The 18,839-nt window shown below is 36.6% G+C and overlaps 1 protein-coding gene across 2 annotated transcripts; it reads left to right on the top strand.

The window, feature by feature from the left end:
* Positions 1 to 556: 556 nt before the first annotated feature.
* On the top strand, positions 557 to 17,143 carry LOC127787692 (tubulin gamma-1 chain). 2 transcript variants are annotated; one of them, XM_052315757.1, is made up of 12 exons: positions 557 to 814; positions 2,320 to 2,520; positions 3,762 to 3,873; positions 4,140 to 4,540; positions 6,308 to 6,361; positions 6,599 to 6,703; positions 6,971 to 7,045; positions 7,143 to 7,187; positions 7,383 to 7,511; positions 15,131 to 15,235; positions 15,307 to 15,383; positions 16,000 to 16,172. In XM_052315757.1, the coding sequence occupies exons 1-11, from the start codon at positions 686 to 688 to the stop codon at positions 15,373 to 15,375; spliced, it is 1,425 nt and encodes a 474-aa protein (XP_052171717.1). In that variant the 5' UTR covers positions 557 to 685; the 3' UTR covers positions 15,376 to 15,383; positions 16,000 to 16,172. The 2 variants fall into 2 exon arrangements, with proteins under 2 accessions (XP_052171717.1, XP_052171716.1); XM_052315756.1 differs by lacking the exon at positions 16,000 to 16,172 and adding an exon at positions 16,717 to 17,143 and having other exon boundaries at positions 558 to 814.
* Positions 17,144 to 18,839: the final 1,696 nt, after the last annotated feature.

The raw sequence follows: 18,839 nt of genomic DNA, 5'->3' as shown, positions 1-18,839 counted from the left end.
TGTTGTCGAGGGAAGATGGAGTTTGAATTATATTGTTTTATTGATATAACTAGTCTTATTAGTTATTTAGTATCAATATTTATTTTATGATTAACATTCTTAATTTTGGTAATTATGTTTATTCTTATTCACTCGTCACAATTGATTGTTTTATATCGCTAATTTATTATACTCGTATTCAAAATGATAATTTAGTATTGGAATGATTGTCTTTACGTGGCTTTTGAGGATTTTATTCAATATCGAGGATTTTATTTTATTTAAAAATAAAATATATCAAAAAATATCACGTGACATAATTATTTATTAATATTAATTGTATCTCCACGTAAACTATTAACCAGGTTGGAAGAATATGGTTTTGGTAGGCCCATCAAACATATTTCTTTGGACATCTAGGCCCGTTAACTTGATGTAGCCCATTATGGATCTTAATAGAATTGGGCTGATTCCTTCTTAGGGCCATTTGGGCCCAAACAGTCCTCTCTCTCTGAACTCGACGAACACAGCGTAGGATAGCACAACCGGCTTACGATAAATCAGCCGGCGCAAGCGTGGTCTCATCATTTCTACCTACCACTTTCCCTCTTCCGCTTTTCAAAACATTGCCCCAAATTTTCTCCGATTGAACCCCTAAAATTTTCTCGGGAAAACGGAGGAAAGGGAAAGGAACTGAAGGGAAAGAATGCCGCGAGAAATTATCACGTTGCAGGTGGGACAATGCGGGAACCAGATCGGAATGGAGTTCTGGAAGCAACTCTGCCTCGAGCACGGCATCAGCAAGGAAGGCATTCTCGAAGATTTCGCTACTCAGGTTTCCTTCACTGGCTTCTCTTCTCTTTCACGGTCAACTTATTCACCCTAAGAAAATGAAAAAGACAATCGAATTGAATTTTCAATGAAAAATGATCATGTTTCATGCTGGGAAAAGTGAAGTATAAAGTAAAACCTCAGACGTGTCTGTGCTAAGTTATTGAATTAGGTTTAGTAGGGAGTTGTATTCTCAGGAACTACCCAAGCGTGGTAATTTTAGTTTATTTTATTTTCCTGTACTTTGTAGCCAGCAAATATTGCAGATTAGTTATCTATTTGGATAAATATAAATTTTGCAATATTAATTTCTCATTTATGCAGATGATTTTCAGACTTGGTAGATAGTCGCAACTGTGACTTCAATCCCGTTTGTTGATTTCTCCACCGGATGTTCCTTCTAGCTGTCTATTTTTTGTTTTTTGTTTTTTTTTTTTTTTTGGGGGGGGGGGGGGTTCTAATTCATATAAATTGCATTCGACTTACCTCTCTAGAGTTTAGATGTTTATACATAAGACTGTAAACATTTCAATAGTTGAAGTCAAAGGAGCTGACGTATAAATAGATAACAATGGCAGAGGATCAGATGATGAATACATGTTAAATTTAGTAGTGTGGTTATGGAAAAGGATATATATCTAAATGCATGTTTTTTTTTATGCTTAATGTCTTAGTGGTTTCTACAGTTTAGAGTTTGTTCATTATCCTAGGCTATGAATTCAAGTTCATAAAAACTGTTATGCTTGAACAAGAGGGGCTTGTGATTTTCTTATGGCAACAACATCAACCACAAGCCTTAATCCCGGTAGGTGGAGTGGGATATAAGGGTTCTAAATCTTCAAAGAAGGTTATGCTCCAATATTTTTCTCATCTGTCTAAAATTCATGATGTTATGATTTGATGAGTTACTCAGATTGTCAGCTACTTAAAACAACCTTTCTTCCTTTATCTAGGATTGGAAGTGGCTGTAAATAAGAGGAAAACTTTCAACACCATAAATGTTTGAGTAAATTACTCAATCCAGAGGGTGAATTGGGTTTGTGGTTTTCTTGATGGGTAATAATTGGATGATGTGATTCTACCAGTTTTTATTTGGAATTCATGACCAAAAAATGATGTGGCAGTAACATTGTTGAAAACATAAGCTGTTTTGATAGGTAATTTGTCATGTCATTCTGGTTGACCTTCTGGTTTACTTTTTATTGCATGGCATTACCCTTAAAATATGATGTGTGAAATCTGATTCTGAATGTAGGATGAATTGCCCATTTTTCCAATAAATGGTTCAAATCTTTTTATCAGTATGAGTGTTCTATTTTGAAAAAAGTATTTTCAATATTGCAGTGTATGGAATGCATACGCACTGTGCATTACTGTATAAGCTCCTTATTTCTCATACCCTCAGTCTTTTGCATGCTAGAAATAGTTCACTGCAAATACCTCAAAGTAATTGCCACATTTTGCTTTAAACATTTTGTAATTAAATAAACTGAGTTGTAAATGCTGCAGGGAGGTGATAGGAAAGACGTGTTTTTCTACCAAGCTGACGATCAGCATTACATACCACGAGCTTTATTGATTGATTTGGAGCCCAGGGTTATTAATGGTATTCAGAACAGTGAATACAGAAATCTCTACAATCATGAGAACATATTTATTTCGGATCATGGAGGGGGTGCTGGAAATAATTGGGCTAGTGGATATCATCAGGTTTGTTTCCTTTTCTTTGTCTACAGATCTTATCTGGACACCCTCAACTATGGTGTCAGTGGTATTGGAGATTTTACTTTGTCAAGCTTGCACTTTTAACTGCAACATTCAATTTTGATTGTGTATAATCTCATTGGCACAATTGTGCTTGATCTTGAACTTGATTTTAGTTGTGTAGGAATTTCAAATATGTACAAGTGAAAAACTGTTGTACATGGTATATGAGGAAGAAAAAGAATACGTATTCTGTGTTTAAAGGGGGTTATAGGCGGATCTTTTGGATAATCACTTACTCCATAATCATTTTTTATAACATTTATTCCTAACTGCTGTCAGGATCCTATGGGAACATGGGGTAAAATTGTATTTTGTTTCCTATGGTAAATGCTGTAGATTGTTAGGGTAGGTACGTAGATAAGTAGTTAGTAGGCAGTTGGGAGGGTGTAGTAAGCTGTTAGTCTGTTGGAGGATGTAACCAACAGATGGTTAAGCTTGTAACCTCCAAGGATTGGCGGGGAAGGGCTGCATAAGAGCTCCCTCTTCAATAATGGAAGGTTATGAAGGAATTTCATAACGAATTGATACTCTCTTTTCCCCTCTTCGACTTCTCTCACTGCTTTCTCTCTCTCTCTCTTTCCTAACCCTAATTTTCCTCGCCGGAGGAGAAATTCCCTTTTAGGACCTGAGGTCCTGACAACTGCAGTCTAAGAAGCAAAAGCACTCGTAAGAAGGAGCTGTAGTTGTGTTGGAAACAGTCACTTCTTGGATATTAGTTGATATGTATCAATTAAAATGTGTCTACAATCCAAAACAAGATTTATAATTTTAGACACAATGATGCAGTTTTGATGTTGGCTTGTCCTTTTCTATCTTGATGGGGCCGTGCTTAATGGGAAACACCTCAAATGGATGACAAGGATGACCTCTGTCATAATTGTGCTGTACATGTGCTTAAGTTATGCACTATTAATAGCAAAACTCTTTTATTTTATCTAATTAATTAAGCTCATGTTCATCAAGCTATGTTTGTCCTATTTCAATATCCTATCCCAACTGCTACAGAACTTGTATTTCATCCATTTACAAATAGTCTGTGCAACATAGATTGGATATAGTAATGGGTCTTATTGCCACAAAATGGCTGCCCTATATTATCATTTTGCATTATTTACCATTGATTTTTTTTGTTGCTTTCTCTTGTAATATTAACACGTGCATATGGGATATTTCTGTCACCTCAGGGGAAGGGCGTCGAAGAAGACATAATGGACATGATTGATAGAGAAGCTGACGGAAGTGACAGCCTCGAGGGTTTTGTTTTATGCCATTCAATCGCTGGAGGAACAGGCTCAGGTCCAACTCTTCTAATATTTACCTCTGTCCTTTACCTCTGCTTAATTGGTAAACTGGGGTTCAAACTGAAATAAACTTGCTTTTATTGTACAAGAGAAGACTTGAATTCTACATGTTTGAGAATTCTTCTAACAGTTGACAATTTCTTGGCACCACATTTCTTCGTATTTACATGAAGCATGCATCTGATTGCCTGAACTACTTTAGCCAGGAGCTTTCACCTTTTTCTGTTTCTCTTACCCCAACAGATGCATGATTTGGTGCAGGCATGGGTTCGTATTTGTTGGAGACTCTTAATGATCGGTACAGCAAAAAGCTTGTTCAGACATACAGTGTATTTCCTAATCAGATGGAGACTAGTGATGTGGTGGTTCAGCCTTACAATTCACTTTTGACACTCAAGCGACTTACACTGAATGCTGATTGTGTTGTTGTTCTTGATAATACTGCACTTAATAGAATTGCCGTGGAGCGACTTCATCTTTCAAATCCGACTTTTGCTCAGACAAATTCTTTGGTTTCTACTGTCATGTCAGCAAGCACAACCACGTTACGCTATCCTGGATATATGAACAATGACTTAGTTGGCCTTCTTGCCTCTTTGATTCCTACTCCAAGATGCCATTTTCTGATGACTGGATATACTCCTCTCACAGTGGAACGCCAGGTTATATTTAGATTCCTATGTTGTCTAGTTCACTATTTCTCAACAAATCATATGATTTGATTCTCAGTACCAACTCTAGGAGATGAACGTCTGTGCAGAACTTCTTTAAGCTTCATGATTTTTTGTTCTCATTTATTTTGGGAAGCATTTATTGACATTGTTTAATTCCAGGCCTGGAGAATGATATATACCTAATCCAATATAGCTTTGAGAGTTAGATGCAGTTTGAATCACAAAGCTTTACTAACTGAGCACAATGCAAAATGATCTGAATTAGGTCAGCTAACCAGTTTTCCAGTCAAAAATATCTTTTTGCTTGTCATAATGGAATGAATTTGAGACAGGAGATTACAATGTTAGTCGTTAATGTTTCCATTTGCCATTTATAATTTGTGTGATGGGGTATTGTTTAGTTTTCTATAACATGTTTGGTAATAGTAAAGTTGGTGACTATCAATAGGATAAGAAGCAAGTTCCATGACACCCCATACTTGATTTGAGGATATAGGAGAGGGAAAAGACAAGTAGTAGTGACAGCTGACCTGAAGCCAACAGTCAATTTGTAAAGTCAATTGACTGTTAAGAATTAGTAGACTGAAGCCAACAGTCGAAAGTCACAATGGACTGCTGAAGCAGGTGAACTACCCTAGGGAAGCAACTGATTTTCGAGACTAATTTTGTTTGGGGTTTAAATGAAGGGATAATTAAGTACATTCTGGATTAGTTCAATTCTCTGTTCTCAGTTGTTGCTTCTTCGGTGATTATGAGGCTCCCCTAGCTTCATCAACGATGCGACAATATTAGTTTCCCTTTGTTTCACCTGTTCAGACCTTATTGGAAAACTCAAGTTGTGTTCCTACTCCAACTCGTTTTTTTTTTTTTTGGCTCCCTGATTTGTTCATCTTTCTTCCATGATTTTCTCCCTAATTTGTTCATTAGCTAGTCTATATATTAGCATTGCCAATTGTAATAGATGGATTGAGGATCTAGTGAAGGTGATTGTTTTTAATTAAGTTGGATTAGTGCAACTCTATACTACATAAAATATTAGGGAAATGTGGGAAAAGGGTGTAGGACTTTCTAGAAGGTGAGTGACTGTACTGCTTGTACTAAAGCATGCGAAGAGGTGGGTGGATGAGAATGATGCATGTGGTTAGGGCAAAATGGCAATCAAGAAAAGAGCCACATGTCCTGCTGCTTCCATTTGCCTATAAATAGGCCTCGATCCTTCATGTCTCCTGCACGCACATGCACACACACACATGAACAGGCTCCAAGATTACAGGAATACCCTCTATTATGGGCTCCTACCGAGTTCCAACACTTGATGAATTCTAGCAGTCATCACAAGCATGTTTGGATGACCAAGTTCACCCATAAATCTATCCTCCATGGATTACCAAAAACACATTTTAAGCTTCACTGTATACTCAACAATCCATGGGCCACAGCATATCCAAATTTGATGTCATCTCTCATTCATTAAAGCCGCCAAACATGTCATCAAAATTATCAAAACAGTCAGGATCTTTCAAGCATGGCCCCTTGATAAAATGGTTACTTAAGACTAAAATTTCTATTACATGGTCCCTTGGTAAAATATCAAGCCTATGAGTGGCTCTGGTCATGTTACAACAATTATATTAGATGGGTTGGCTGGCTGGATTGAACTAGGACCTGTTTTACATTGTTCTTTGGTTTTCCCTATGAGTGGTGATTTATTGGAAATTAAAGCTGCATCTGATATGGATATATACCTTTTTGCAGGCTAATGTTATCCGTAAAACCACTGTATTAGATGTTATGAGGAGACTTCTGCAGGCAAGAGAAACTTTCCTAGTTTGCTTTTCCAACAAGGGTGCTTCTATTGCTGGGTAGCTTGGCTGTTGCAGGCATTTTATGTCAATGAGCAAAACTGCTTGTGTTAGAGTGTCCTTATAAGGGATTTGGCCATTCATCATAAGTTTTGCTTGGCAAGAGCTAGAGCTTCCTTGACAATAGGGTCACACCTTTCAGTAAATAACTGGTAGGCATGATTCTAACAGGTTTTATTTGCAGACAAAGAATATTATGGTTTCGTCCTATGCACGGACAAAAGAAGCCAGTCAAGCAAAATACATATCAATATTAAACATTATTCAAGGAGAAGTTGACCCTACACAGGTATAATGTGATATTTATTTTGATTTCTGAAATTTTTCATGTTGAAACTGATTCCTGTACTTTTGATCCCTGCTGGAGTGATTTGATCTCGCAAGAGATCTGAAGGCCATCTATATCAATTTTATTTTGCTACTGACCATCAAAATCACTGAGATATGCATTATATTCTTGAGAGTCTACTGCTCTAATTTGAAGTTGGTGGTTTTCTGCTATTATGGCAGTGGTTGAATGTGTAAATCAATAATGCTTGTTATCTTCACAAATCAGGTCCATGAAAGTTTGCAGAGAATTCGTGAAAGAAAGCTTGTTAATTTTATTGAATGGGGCCCTGCAAGCATTCAGGTAGTCCCTGTTGAGTTCTCTCAGTTCTCTGGAGCTCCTATTTTTTTTAATTTTTTATTTGAATTTACCTTTATCTTTTGGTTCTCTGCAATCGCAGGTTGCTTTGTCTAGGAAATCTCCATATGTTCAAACTGCCCATAGGGTGAGATTTTACTTCTGTAGTTTCTTCTGAAACTTTTAGGTTTCTATCACTAGGTGTTAACTGTAAACCTGAAATGATTTTTCTTGCTTGGTTTGACATGGTTGAAATTCTCTTCAAATTTTTATAGTGATGCTTTGATAAGAATACATTAAATATAATAACTGAGGGAAATATATTTGGTTTTGCATTTATTAGGTCAGTGGACTTATGCTTGCAAGCCACACTAGCATTCGTCACCTCTTCAGTAAGTGTTTAAGCCAGTACGAGAAGTTGAGAAAGAAGCAAGCCTTTCTTGACAACTACCGGAAGTTCCCAATGTTTGCTGTAAGTCGCCACCGCATTTCTGTTATTATTTTTCAGCTCCATTTTCACAATTTATTGTGCAATTGAGAGCAGCATTTCCTGTGGTTTCCTAAACTGCAATGCCTAGTTAATGATTATCACATATGCACCAAGTGTTTTCTAATTCCATATACCAGTTCTACATGTGGGTTGGATAGTATATTTTCTTAAATGTCTTGAACAGCAATTATAGTGACTAAATGCCATGGAAACACAACGAGGGTATGACTGGGAAAGCTGCATGGTATCCACATTCTAGAGCATTAAAGAATTCTCTGTAAGTGAAATGGCATATAATATGATGAGCCTAGAATAAGGAAGGTCAAAGGACTAGCATATGAAGGGACATGTTTTGTAAGCTGTTAGATTGATTAGATCTTGGCTCTTTTAAGGTGGTAGTAGGCTATATAATCCTCTTTTCCCTCATTTTGTAAATCATTCTCTCAAGCTTTGTGTTTGCTCCAACTAATAAAGGGATCACTTTCTCTCTCTAGAGCCCTGCTAGTTTTCCATGGTTATTCCAAAGGCACATGTTGACCTTAAGACTGCTACACACAGCAAACTATCCCTCAAAAACTCACTGATTATACCCCCAAAAACAGACACGCAATCACTCGATAGAAAATACAATAATAGGAATAGAAAACAGCAATAAAACACAACAAGAGACACAAGATTTTATCCTGGTTCAATCTCATAAATGAGACCTACATCCAGACTGCCTTAGGCCCATGAAAAACACCACTATCTTGAAAACCCTTACAGCAATTACATGCACTAGGAAAACCTCTCTTTCCCTCAGTCTAAAACCCTAGACTAAATAGAGAAGAAAACCCCAAGAGAAATACAACATTAACCCTTCTCTCGGCCTAGCACATTCGCTCAACTCTCTCAAGATAACTCAATGTTTTTCATACCAATTTCCGAGCCCTCCCAGCCCCTATTTATAGATCATAGAGGCAGGCAAAACAGTTACAACTAACTGCCCATCCTGACCAGATTTAACCAACTATCGGACAGCTTGAAAACAAACAAACTAATACATATTACAATCAAGAAAATTATGTTAACAGATTTCCTAAAGGAAAAACTAAGAACAGAAACTAATCTAAAAACAAATGTCTTCACAATTCTCCACCCATTTGAATTAGATTCACTGCACTTTAGCTTCCTGCACCCCTGCTCCACCTTCAATTCTGATCTGGAATAAAATTCAGCTGCTTGATATGTTGCTGAAGTTTTGAAACTAGAACAGCTTTAGTAAATATATCTGCAGCATTATTTTCACCTGCAACTTTGATTAGATCAACAAGTTTATTTTCAATGATATCCCTAATAAAATGATACCGAATGTCTATGTGTTTTGTCCTCTCATGGTGAGCCTGATTCTTTGATAAATGTATAGCACTTTGACTATCACACATCAAAGTAACTTTAACCTCTAAACCTAGAAGCTCTCCCACTAGCCCCTTAAGGCATATAGCCTCTTTAATTGCATCAGCAACAGCTATATATTCTGCCTCGATAGTAGATAAAGCTACCACATGTTGGAGGCTAGACTTCCAACTAATAGACGAATTCCACAATTTAAACACATAACCAGTTGTGGATCTACGCTTATCAAGATCAGCAGCATAATCTGCATCTGAGAAGCCTAGAATGCTAGGTTTTTCACCTATCTTAGCTCCACCATAGGACAATACATTCTTGCTAGTGCCCCTTAGGTATCTAAGCATCCACTTTACAGCCATCCAATGAGGTTTACCTGGGTTTGCCATGAAGCGGCTAACTACACTCATTGCATGAGTTAGATCAGGGCGGGTACACACCCTTCCATACATCAGGCTACCAACAGCATTTGAGTATGGAATTTTCTCCATTTCCTTTCTCTCCACCTCATCTTTAGGGGACTGCTTTGAAGATAGCTTGAAATGAGGTGCAAATGGCACACTCACTGGTTTTGAAACAGCCATACCAAACCTAGATAGCAGCTTTTCTATATAGGATTTTTGAGATAAGAATATTCTCCTATGTTGTCTATCCCTAGAGATTTCCATCCCTAGAATCTTTCTAGCCTCACCTAGCTCCTTCATTTCAAATTCAGCTTTTAATTTCTGCTTAAGTTGCTGAATTTCTCTAAGGGATTGACTTGCAATAAGCATGTCATCCACATATAGCAGTAAGTATATTGAAATGCTAGGGGATATGTGCTTAAGATACACACAATAGTCATAGGAGCATCTTGAATATCCTTGGCCTATCATAACAGTATCAAATCGGCGATTCCATTGCGTAGGAGATTGTTTGAGCCCATAGAGAGACTTTTTGAGCAAACAAACTTTCTCCACCTTATCCTTAACTTCAAAACCTCTAGGTTGGTTCATATATATCTTCTCCTCCAACTCTCCATGAAGGAAAGCTGTAGTAACATCCATTTGCTCCAATTTCAAGTCTAATTGGGCGGTGATGGCCAGCAAAACCCTTATTGATGTATGCCTTACAACTGGGGTGAAAACTTCATTATAATCAATCCCTTGGACTTGAGTAAACCCTCTAGCAACTAGCCTAGCTTTGAATCTAGGCTTAAAATTTTCATCAGCCCCTTCTTTTATTTTGTAGAGCCATTTGCAGCTTACAATTCTTTTCCCTTTAGGTTTCTCTACCAGTTCCCAGGTTTGGTTTTTCTTAAGGGAAGATATTTCTGATTTCATGGCTTCTATCCATTTTTGGGAATCCTTGGATGCTATAGCTTGGTCATAGGATTGAGGCTCTTCATCAGAAATTTTAGAGGCACTATATAGAGCCATAGGCTACTAAATCTGAGTAGCCGAACCTGAGTGGAGGCCTACGGACTCTAGGCTGCCTATCTCGAGCCACACTATACCTATCAGGGTTGGGAAGATCTCCAATGCTGGAATCAGCATCACTGTCAGCCTCTTCTTCCTCATATTGAGAGGTTTCAGCATTCTACTCTTCATCTTGAAGCTGATCATTTTGGTCCAAAATTGATCCAGGTTCTATTTCATTTATTTCAGACTCTATTCCATGAATGTCCACCTTCATTGAGTCCCTCTTTTCACCTAGATCCTTCTAGGTTTCATTTGTGCTTAGACTCATGGTAGTTGACTCATCAAATGTCACATCCCTTGTGATTATGGTCCTAGGTCCTTTCTGATTCAAGGTTCCATAGTTTATATCCCTTTACACCGGTTGGGTAACCTATAAAGAGACATTTCTTAGCCCTAGGTTCAAGCTTGCCTTGCTTCACATGAGCATAGGCTAAGCACCCAAATACCCTAAGGTGGGCAAGACTAGGCTTGTGGCCTGTCCATTTCTCATAAGGGGTTTGCAAATCTATGGCTTTAGATGGGGCTCGGTTGAGCATATGGGCTGCAGTGGACACTGCTTCCCCCCATGGGTTGGGGTTTGGGCTAGTCCCCACAAATCCGAGTGAATGTAATCTAAGATAGACTTAGATGACTGAATGGCAGTCTTATTAAACCTACGTTTTGCTGCCTTTCCATAAATGCAAGACTCACATTTGGACAAAACTGAGACTTGGTTATTTTCTAGAATCCCTTGTTTAGCTAACTCCTTGAGCCCTTACTCACTTATGTGTGACATCCTTAGATGCCACAGATTTGCCAAATCTTGGGATTTACTACTTACTGCTGCAGCCTCACCACTTAAGGTGGAGGCTTGCAAGATATAAATGCCATTCTGCAGTTTGGCCTTCATGCAGACAAGTGACCCCTTGGTCACTGTTATGGCTCCAGTCTCCCCTTTGAATTTTAGGCCATTTCTGTCCAATTCTCCAAGGGAAACCAAGTTCCTCTTGAGATCGGGCACATACACATGTCTGACTGCAGCAAGAGTCATAACAGTGCCATCATTCATCCTTAGCCTCACATCACCCACTCCAATAACCCTGCACTCATGGTCATTTCCCAACAAGACCTTACCCCCATTGATTTCTCTATAGTTTTGTATCAAAACCTTCCTTGGGTCATGTGGTATGAACAGCCTGAATCCATCACCTAATCATCATTTCAGCCATTTCAGTGACAGTTAATGCCTCTGAACTATCATATCCAAGATCAACTAGGTTTGCTCCACCATCTGATGATTTCTTTTCAGCCATGTATTTCTTTCTTTTAGGGCAATATCTCTTGATATGCCCCTCCTCCTGATAGTAATAACATTTAATAGGGCCCTTTCCATTCCTAGATTTTGATCTAGACTTTCCCTTTTTCCCTTTTGAGTCCTTTTTGGTACTCCTAGACCTTACGGTTAGGGCATCACTAGGGGTGGATTTTACATCTTCTAAAGATAGCTTGTCCCTGCCGTGTTGTAGAATATCTACAAAGTTTTCATAAGACTTAGGCAATGAATAAAGAAGAACTAGGGCTCTATCTTCATCCTCATAGTTTACTCCTATATTCTCTAAGTCAAGACATAGCTTATTGAATTCATCTAGATGCTCTTGAAGTTTCTGATTTTCTTGCATCTTATATGTGAATAATTTGGCCTTCAAATACAGCCTACTGGATAAAGTTTTCTTTAAGTAAAGAGACTCCAATTTCATCCAGATTTCAGTGGCTAATTTTAATTTTGAAACTTCTCGGAGAACTTTGTCTCCAAGACTCAAGATAAGCATGCTGTATGCTTTCTTGTTAATTTCCTTATCCTCTAAAGATATGGTTTTAGGATCCTTACCTTCAGAGCTTCTCTCGGTAGTTACCTCTTGTTCGATTGCCTTTTCCAAACCAAGACTACACAGCAGTGCTTCCATTTTGATCTGCCAGAGACCAAAATCATTGTTGCCGTCGAACTTCTCGACATCATATCAAGTGGCCGATGAGGGTGCCATAATTGCCTACTAGAACCGACTCTGGTTTCTTGAGAATCTTGGAAAATCTTGATAGGGTTGCTGGAGCTTAATACTTGGCGCTTTGATACCAAATTGTTGACCTTAAGACCGCCACACACAGCAAACTATCCCTCAAGAACTCACTGATTATACCCCTAAAAACAGACACAATCACTCGATAGAAAATACAAGAATAGAAATAGAAAACAGCAATAAAACACAATAGCACACATGGGATGAAAGGCACCAAGAGGGCTTGGTTTGTGCTAAATGTGCACAACCTACTCGGAAGAGTGATCTGGTTGGGACTTGTGACAAGCACTTAAAGCACTCTTGTAAAAAGATGACTTGTAATTTTGAGCAAATACACATGCACATTTTTGCACTTCTATAATGTCAAAGGGATGCTACCATCTTTAATGGGATTAAAAAATGGTGCAAACCATACAACGTTTAGGAAAAGTAAAGGCTAAGAAATGGTTGTATTTAAAAATTGCCATCAGTTGAGGAAGTAGTCAATTAGAATGATGTATAATCAAGCGCTTTTGGTGGCACTTAAAGGGGCAAGCAAACAAAGGAAATGACAAGATGCACTGCGTTCAAATTTCATTAACCAAATGAGAATAATTTGAAAACTTCATTCTGCAATTCAAAAGGCATGAACACATTGTTGGCACCTACCAACTCCTGATATGAAAAACTTTGTACTTAAAACTATTAGTGCAAGGCAGCTGTAGTGGGTCAGAGGAGAAGATATTGAAAACTAGAACAATCCCAAGCCTTAATCCCACTAATTGAAGCCAGCTACATGAATGATAACTTTCCTATCTAATGATTTTTTATGTTGGCTACCACCTTATCTAATGCAACTCATTTATTCAGCTTGGGACTGACTGAGAATAGGAGAAATATATTTGATACTATAAGTGTTGAGGGAATTACCCAATCCACATGCAGAGTTAGGAGAAGATATGAAGACTTTGTACTTAAAACTAGTTATAGGTATGGATCAGAGGAGAAGATAGATGGAACATTGATTTTATTTTAAATTTGTTTCCATGTGGTTATTTTAAAATACATCGTATTCTAAAAGCCCAGTGACCACCTCCGTTTGAGGTACTGTCCCTTACTAGAGGAAAAATATAAAACTAACGAAAACATGTGAATTTTAATTTATGATCTTTATTTACTTATGTATTATAAAATTATTTTAGGAAACACTCAAACTCCAATTTTTGCCACCTTGATGTTTGTGTGTGAATGACATTATGTAATCTAAGCCACCACATTAATTGTCCACATTAATTGTGTTCTTTAATATGCTAATGGAGTAATCCTTAGTTAGATGCAATCCTAGGTCATTAATGGCATACTCTTTAAAGAGGAATGAATATATTGATAGACTACATCTTGGTGGGAGAATGGATATGGCAAGGAAATTGGTAATTGTTGGATCTTCTATGTAGCCATTGCATCAGGGCTTAGATACTTTCGGCCCTTATTCTTCCTCTTCCCCTTCCCCCTTAAGGTATCACACACGCTATTTTTGGGATTAGCCATCCAGTTCTTACTGTTAATCCCAGGTCAATTAGCTGAATCAGACAGTGGACAAATTGGGGCACATGGAATTGGAAATCTAATCATGTGTTCATCAAACAAATGTAGCCAATGTGTTTTGAGGTATTGAAGAGGGTTCAGATCATTTTCATAGACTGATCAAAATGGGAGTTTGAGGTTAAATTATTTTACGTGGCCATGAAGGGGAATAGGAGGGAGTTTTCTTGTCAAAAGGAATTTGGATTATCAGGACTCCTCTATGGTAGCCTGTGTACGTGGTGAAGTGCATGCAGAAGAAGATTTTGACTACAGAGGCGTCTGATTGCACAAGGCTTTTTGCTCTTTGAGGGTCAAGGAGGGCCTAGTTGGCTGTTTTTAAGTATTCAACTGTTGACTATACAAGCAAAGGTATAAGAAATTGTCAGTGTTGGTCTTGGTTTTGTTTTGGAGTGCTTTGGTTGTTCCTTGAAAATGTTTCATGGTTTATGCATGATTGGTGGGGAACTGGAGGAGAGCTTTGCCTTTGGCCCCTTTGCATTTATATATTGTCTTGGGTGGAACAGAATAAGAGGATATTAGGAATTGGGCTGTTGAAGAGCTTATTTTTGGCTAATTTGCATAGTTGGACCTTTCCCACCTAGTGGGATTAAGACTTCTGATTGTTGTTGCATAGTTGGACCTTATAGATGTTGTACCCTGATTTGGATACATTTTTAGATTTTATTGATTCTCTTGACATGTAAGAGGATTGTATGCGGAGTTGTAGATCATCTTGTGAGTGGTTGTTCTGGGCAGAGCAATTGTTGGCTTTTTCTGTTTTTCTTGTTGGATAGTTTTCCCAATGGATGCTTTTCTTATGAAGTTGTCTGTATCAATATGTGTATATGTGCATGTTTGGCCAGTTGTTGTGCATTTTTGAATTGAAGAAAAGAGTTTCACAGAGTCATATATTCCCTGGCATTGATATATAATGATACTTCATCTTGTAGAAAGTTATACTTCTTTAGACTAGTGACTGCTGTGACAAGAATACCGAGTATTTTGAGACTGCCCAAATAGAAAAATGTTGTTTTCTCAGCACACATGACAAATATGCCTTCTTTTGTTCTTTGCTTCTTACAGAATTAGTGTATATTACATTGGTCTGATTCCAGTATGATGTGAAACATGACAGGACAATGATCTGTCAGAATTTGATGAATCAAGGGACATAATTGAGAGTTTGGTTGATGAATACAAAGCATGCGAGTCCCCAGATTACATCAAATGGGGTATGGAGGTAAGTCTCCATGTGGCCCCTCTTTCTGTGGGTTTTTATAGATCTTATCTGAGCTTTATATATTTATGCAGGATCCGGACCAAATTATGACTGCAGAAGGCAATGTTACAGGAACAGTGGACCCGACATTAGGAATATGAACTAACAAGTATGATACAAAACTTTTGCCCCAAAAATATTTTCTGAAATGAATTCATGTTTGCTTCCTCTCTCTCTCTCTCTCTCCCTCCCCCACACCCCCTCTAATTCTCTGCAGCTCTGATAATCTCAACATTTTATTTACTTTTGCTGGATTTCTCATGAATGTTCATGGTACTACAAATGCTGATATCATTGTACCCATTTGGACGCTCTCCATATTTATAAGCTCAATATTTCATTTTCTTGTGGTTTTTCTGTATTGGTTTCTCTATTCATACCTAAGAATTACTTGCCTTTTCTACTGGTTTACCCTGCAAAAAGGAGTTTGACAAAAGCAATTTATATGAATGAAAAGTAGAGAGAAAGAAAAATGGCTGCCCCAAGAAAGGTTTCTAGTAATATCAATATTAGATAATTGTGGAATTGCTTTGTGCGTTCCCAGATTTCTCTATTAAATCCAGTTGTTTTGTTTCCTGCACTTTCATATTTCTAATTCCCTGTAAAACTATATTTAATTTTTGCTGCTGATTTTCTCTCTTGTTGAGGGCATTCATATTGCATAAAAAGTATTGATATAAATTCCAACTCTAAAACGCATTGTGTTTTGGTTATTGTCTGTGCAGGCACTTCTTTGCTGGTGGTATTCCATGTAAAAAGTATTACAGTTTAAAACATTAATATCACCCAAAAGATTTGTTATAATTTCCAACTCTAAAGACATCAAGGTTTTGTTATTATTATCTGTGCAGGTTATTTTTTAGTGGTGGTACTCCATCTAAAAACTATTTGTTGTGCTTACAATGATTTGTTATGGATGTATAGCGTTCTTGATTGGCCAATTGACTAAACTTTGGAAAATAACCAAATTCTGCAGGAACACTATTTTATGCAACATCAAATAAACTATTTTAAGTTACAGGCTTGTTTATATGTTATGAACATTATGTAATTGTTTTTGAAGTTTCAAATTTAAATTTTCTGGGTTGCTGGTGTGGGCAAACCTGTATGGATTGGGCTTGGGTCCAGCAGTTTTGGCTTCTTATAATCTGAATGCTTTGTATTGCATGAATACCTCCAATTTACCCTTGTGCTGCCAGCCTGGGTGACCCAAGTGGGGATCTCTGATTGTCCATATATGCTTTTATTTGTTTGTGGTGGCGGGCACTTAAAAATATGCTTTGATGGGTTTCTTTTTACATAAGACTCAGATTTCATCCGATACTTTCTCCTAATCATAGCGTTGAACAATCAGTCCCGCCATTGTATTAGTTTTGCATCATTTACATTTGGACTCTATTGCTCAAGAGGAAAGTGATTTTCCCGCAACTTACCCACCACAGGTTATAGCTTCTGCTGCTGGAGAGGGAGAAGATGTTGCGGTGGTACAAGTACATTGTCATTTGGTTCTCGCTGCCTTGTTAAACATGGTATGTCATGTAATTTGACATCTTGTCATTGGTGTTTAATTTGTCTATTGAAGAGTAAAGATTCTTGTACATATGCTTCAAACTTATACCAGATTTAGTAAGTGAATTCCGGTCCATTCAAAGAATCCAGCCATTTGGTCTATAGTTGCATGTTATGTGGTCCCTTTATGATATTTGAGTAGATCACCATCCAACATGGTGCCATATGAGGATGAGACTGCATGTGTCATGTTGCATGCATCTAGTGTTTTCAAATTATCGCTTTCCTGCCTAATTTTCCCATGTATCTGCCCATATTTCTGCTGACTTAATGCCTTTTGCCTCGGATGTAACGTTTTTGAGTTCATACTGTTGACTCTTTAACTGATTACAGGGACGGTTATCTTTGCTTAACCTTAGTTTATTGTGTATATATTTAGGAAGATTAATGCGAAAAGGAATCGACAAACAGAATACTTACTAGGATCCACATTCTGGGCACAAGAGCCATAGATAAAGATGGTTCCTTCTACAAAGTAATGGCATATTTGCATTTATTTTTCTTGAGTAACAGAGCCAGGGATTGGTTTAGACAAACTGGTCTGTTTCCTGTGGCTGGGTCATTGATTTTAAGTTGTATTAGATAGAACAAACATTCTCATGAAAATTAATTTTGAGCCATACTCACTAAGTTTAATTAATATAGGTTAAATAGCATAAATGGTTACTGAATTTTGTACTAAGCCACAAAAATATTACTAAACTTCAATTTGTAAATAAAAGGTCACTAATCTTTAATTTAGTTTACAATTTTATAACTATCGTCAATTATTATTAAAAGAAATTAATGAAATGTTAACATTTTTGTATTTTAGTGTAAAATTTAGTGATATTTTTGTACTTTAGTGTAAAGTTTAGTAATTTTTTTATATTTTTATACAAAGTTCAGTGATCATTTATGTTATTTAACTGTTTATATTGGTAGGTATGTTAATATTTTATTAGCCTATTTTAACGATAATTGACGATAGTTATGGAATTGTATATTAAATTTAAGTTTGATAATTTTTTTTAGTTACAAATTGAAATTTAATATTTTTTTTATTTTAGTATAAAATTCAGTAATTATTTATACTATTTAACCAATTAATATATGATGAATCTTACATCATGATCAATGCGCAAGAAGAAATTAATTGAAATGAACCCACCACAGCTCTGCCCTAACAATAATTGGAATTGACAAATCCTCTGAGTTGAATGTGGAGTAACTTAGGGCTGGCTGACTGATTTTATATTCAACTTCCATTTGGAAAAAAACACCCAATTTTGGACCATAATGTGTCTTAAGATGTCTAGCTAGAATAATAATGAATCATCGCAATGGCAATCAAAGTTCAACCACCATCTTACTATTATTCAATTTTTTTAATTGAAAGCAACACTTAGATGCATTATCTGCTTTTCTACAACAATAAACATAGTTGTTTTGTACATTTTTAGAGGGAAATGAAAATACCAAAATTATGTTTATATAATTATATTTTTGTTGAGTAAATTATAACTTACATTCTATAACAAGGGTTGTAATCGAATCAACTTGAGTCAAATTTTGTTGAGCTTAGGCTCGAGCTCAACTCACATGAACCTAGCTCGGCTCTGGCTCGAGCTTGTATACTTGACAAGCTTCTAGCGAGTCCAAGTTAGGGTTTGGGCTCGTTAGAAATTTTTTTAAAAACTTAATATGTAAATAATTAAAATTTATAATCAATAAATATAATATTAACATGATAATCAATTAATAATAACTTTAAATTACAATAAACATAATATCGTTTATTATAATTTAAAATTTAGTAATTTTATGTTAAATAGTATATTTGTAAAATTATAAATAAATTTATTAATATATTTATAAACGAGTCTATCACGAGTTATTTGCGAACTTCTAATTGAATATGTTCATGAGTTTTTAATTGAATATGTTTGTAAGTTTTAACAAATTGAGTTTTATTAAATTTAAGATTTGTTTTTTTACAAATTGAATTTGAAAGTTA

This window comes from Diospyros lotus, chromosome 12 (assembly GCF_014633365.1).
Source record: "Diospyros lotus cultivar Yz01 chromosome 12, ASM1463336v1, whole genome shotgun sequence".
Classification (NCBI taxonomy): domain Eukaryota; kingdom Viridiplantae; phylum Streptophyta; class Magnoliopsida; order Ericales; family Ebenaceae; genus Diospyros; species Diospyros lotus.
Note: the sequence above shows the minus strand (reverse complement) of the source record. Positions and strands in the feature narration are given on the sequence as shown.

Coding starts and splice junctions, on each gene's coding strand:
- LOC127787692 (XM_052315756.1), top strand. CDS start 686: ATGCCGCGAGAAATTATCACGTTGCAGGTGGGACAATGCGGGAACCAG. Junction 3,874..4,139: donor CGCTGGAGGAACAGGCTCAG/GTCCAACTCTTC, acceptor GATTTGGTGCAG/GCATGGGTTCGTATTTGTTG. Junction 15,236..15,306: donor ACATCAAATGGGGTATGGAG/GTAAGTCTCCAT, acceptor ATATTTATGCAG/GATCCGGACCAAATTATGAC.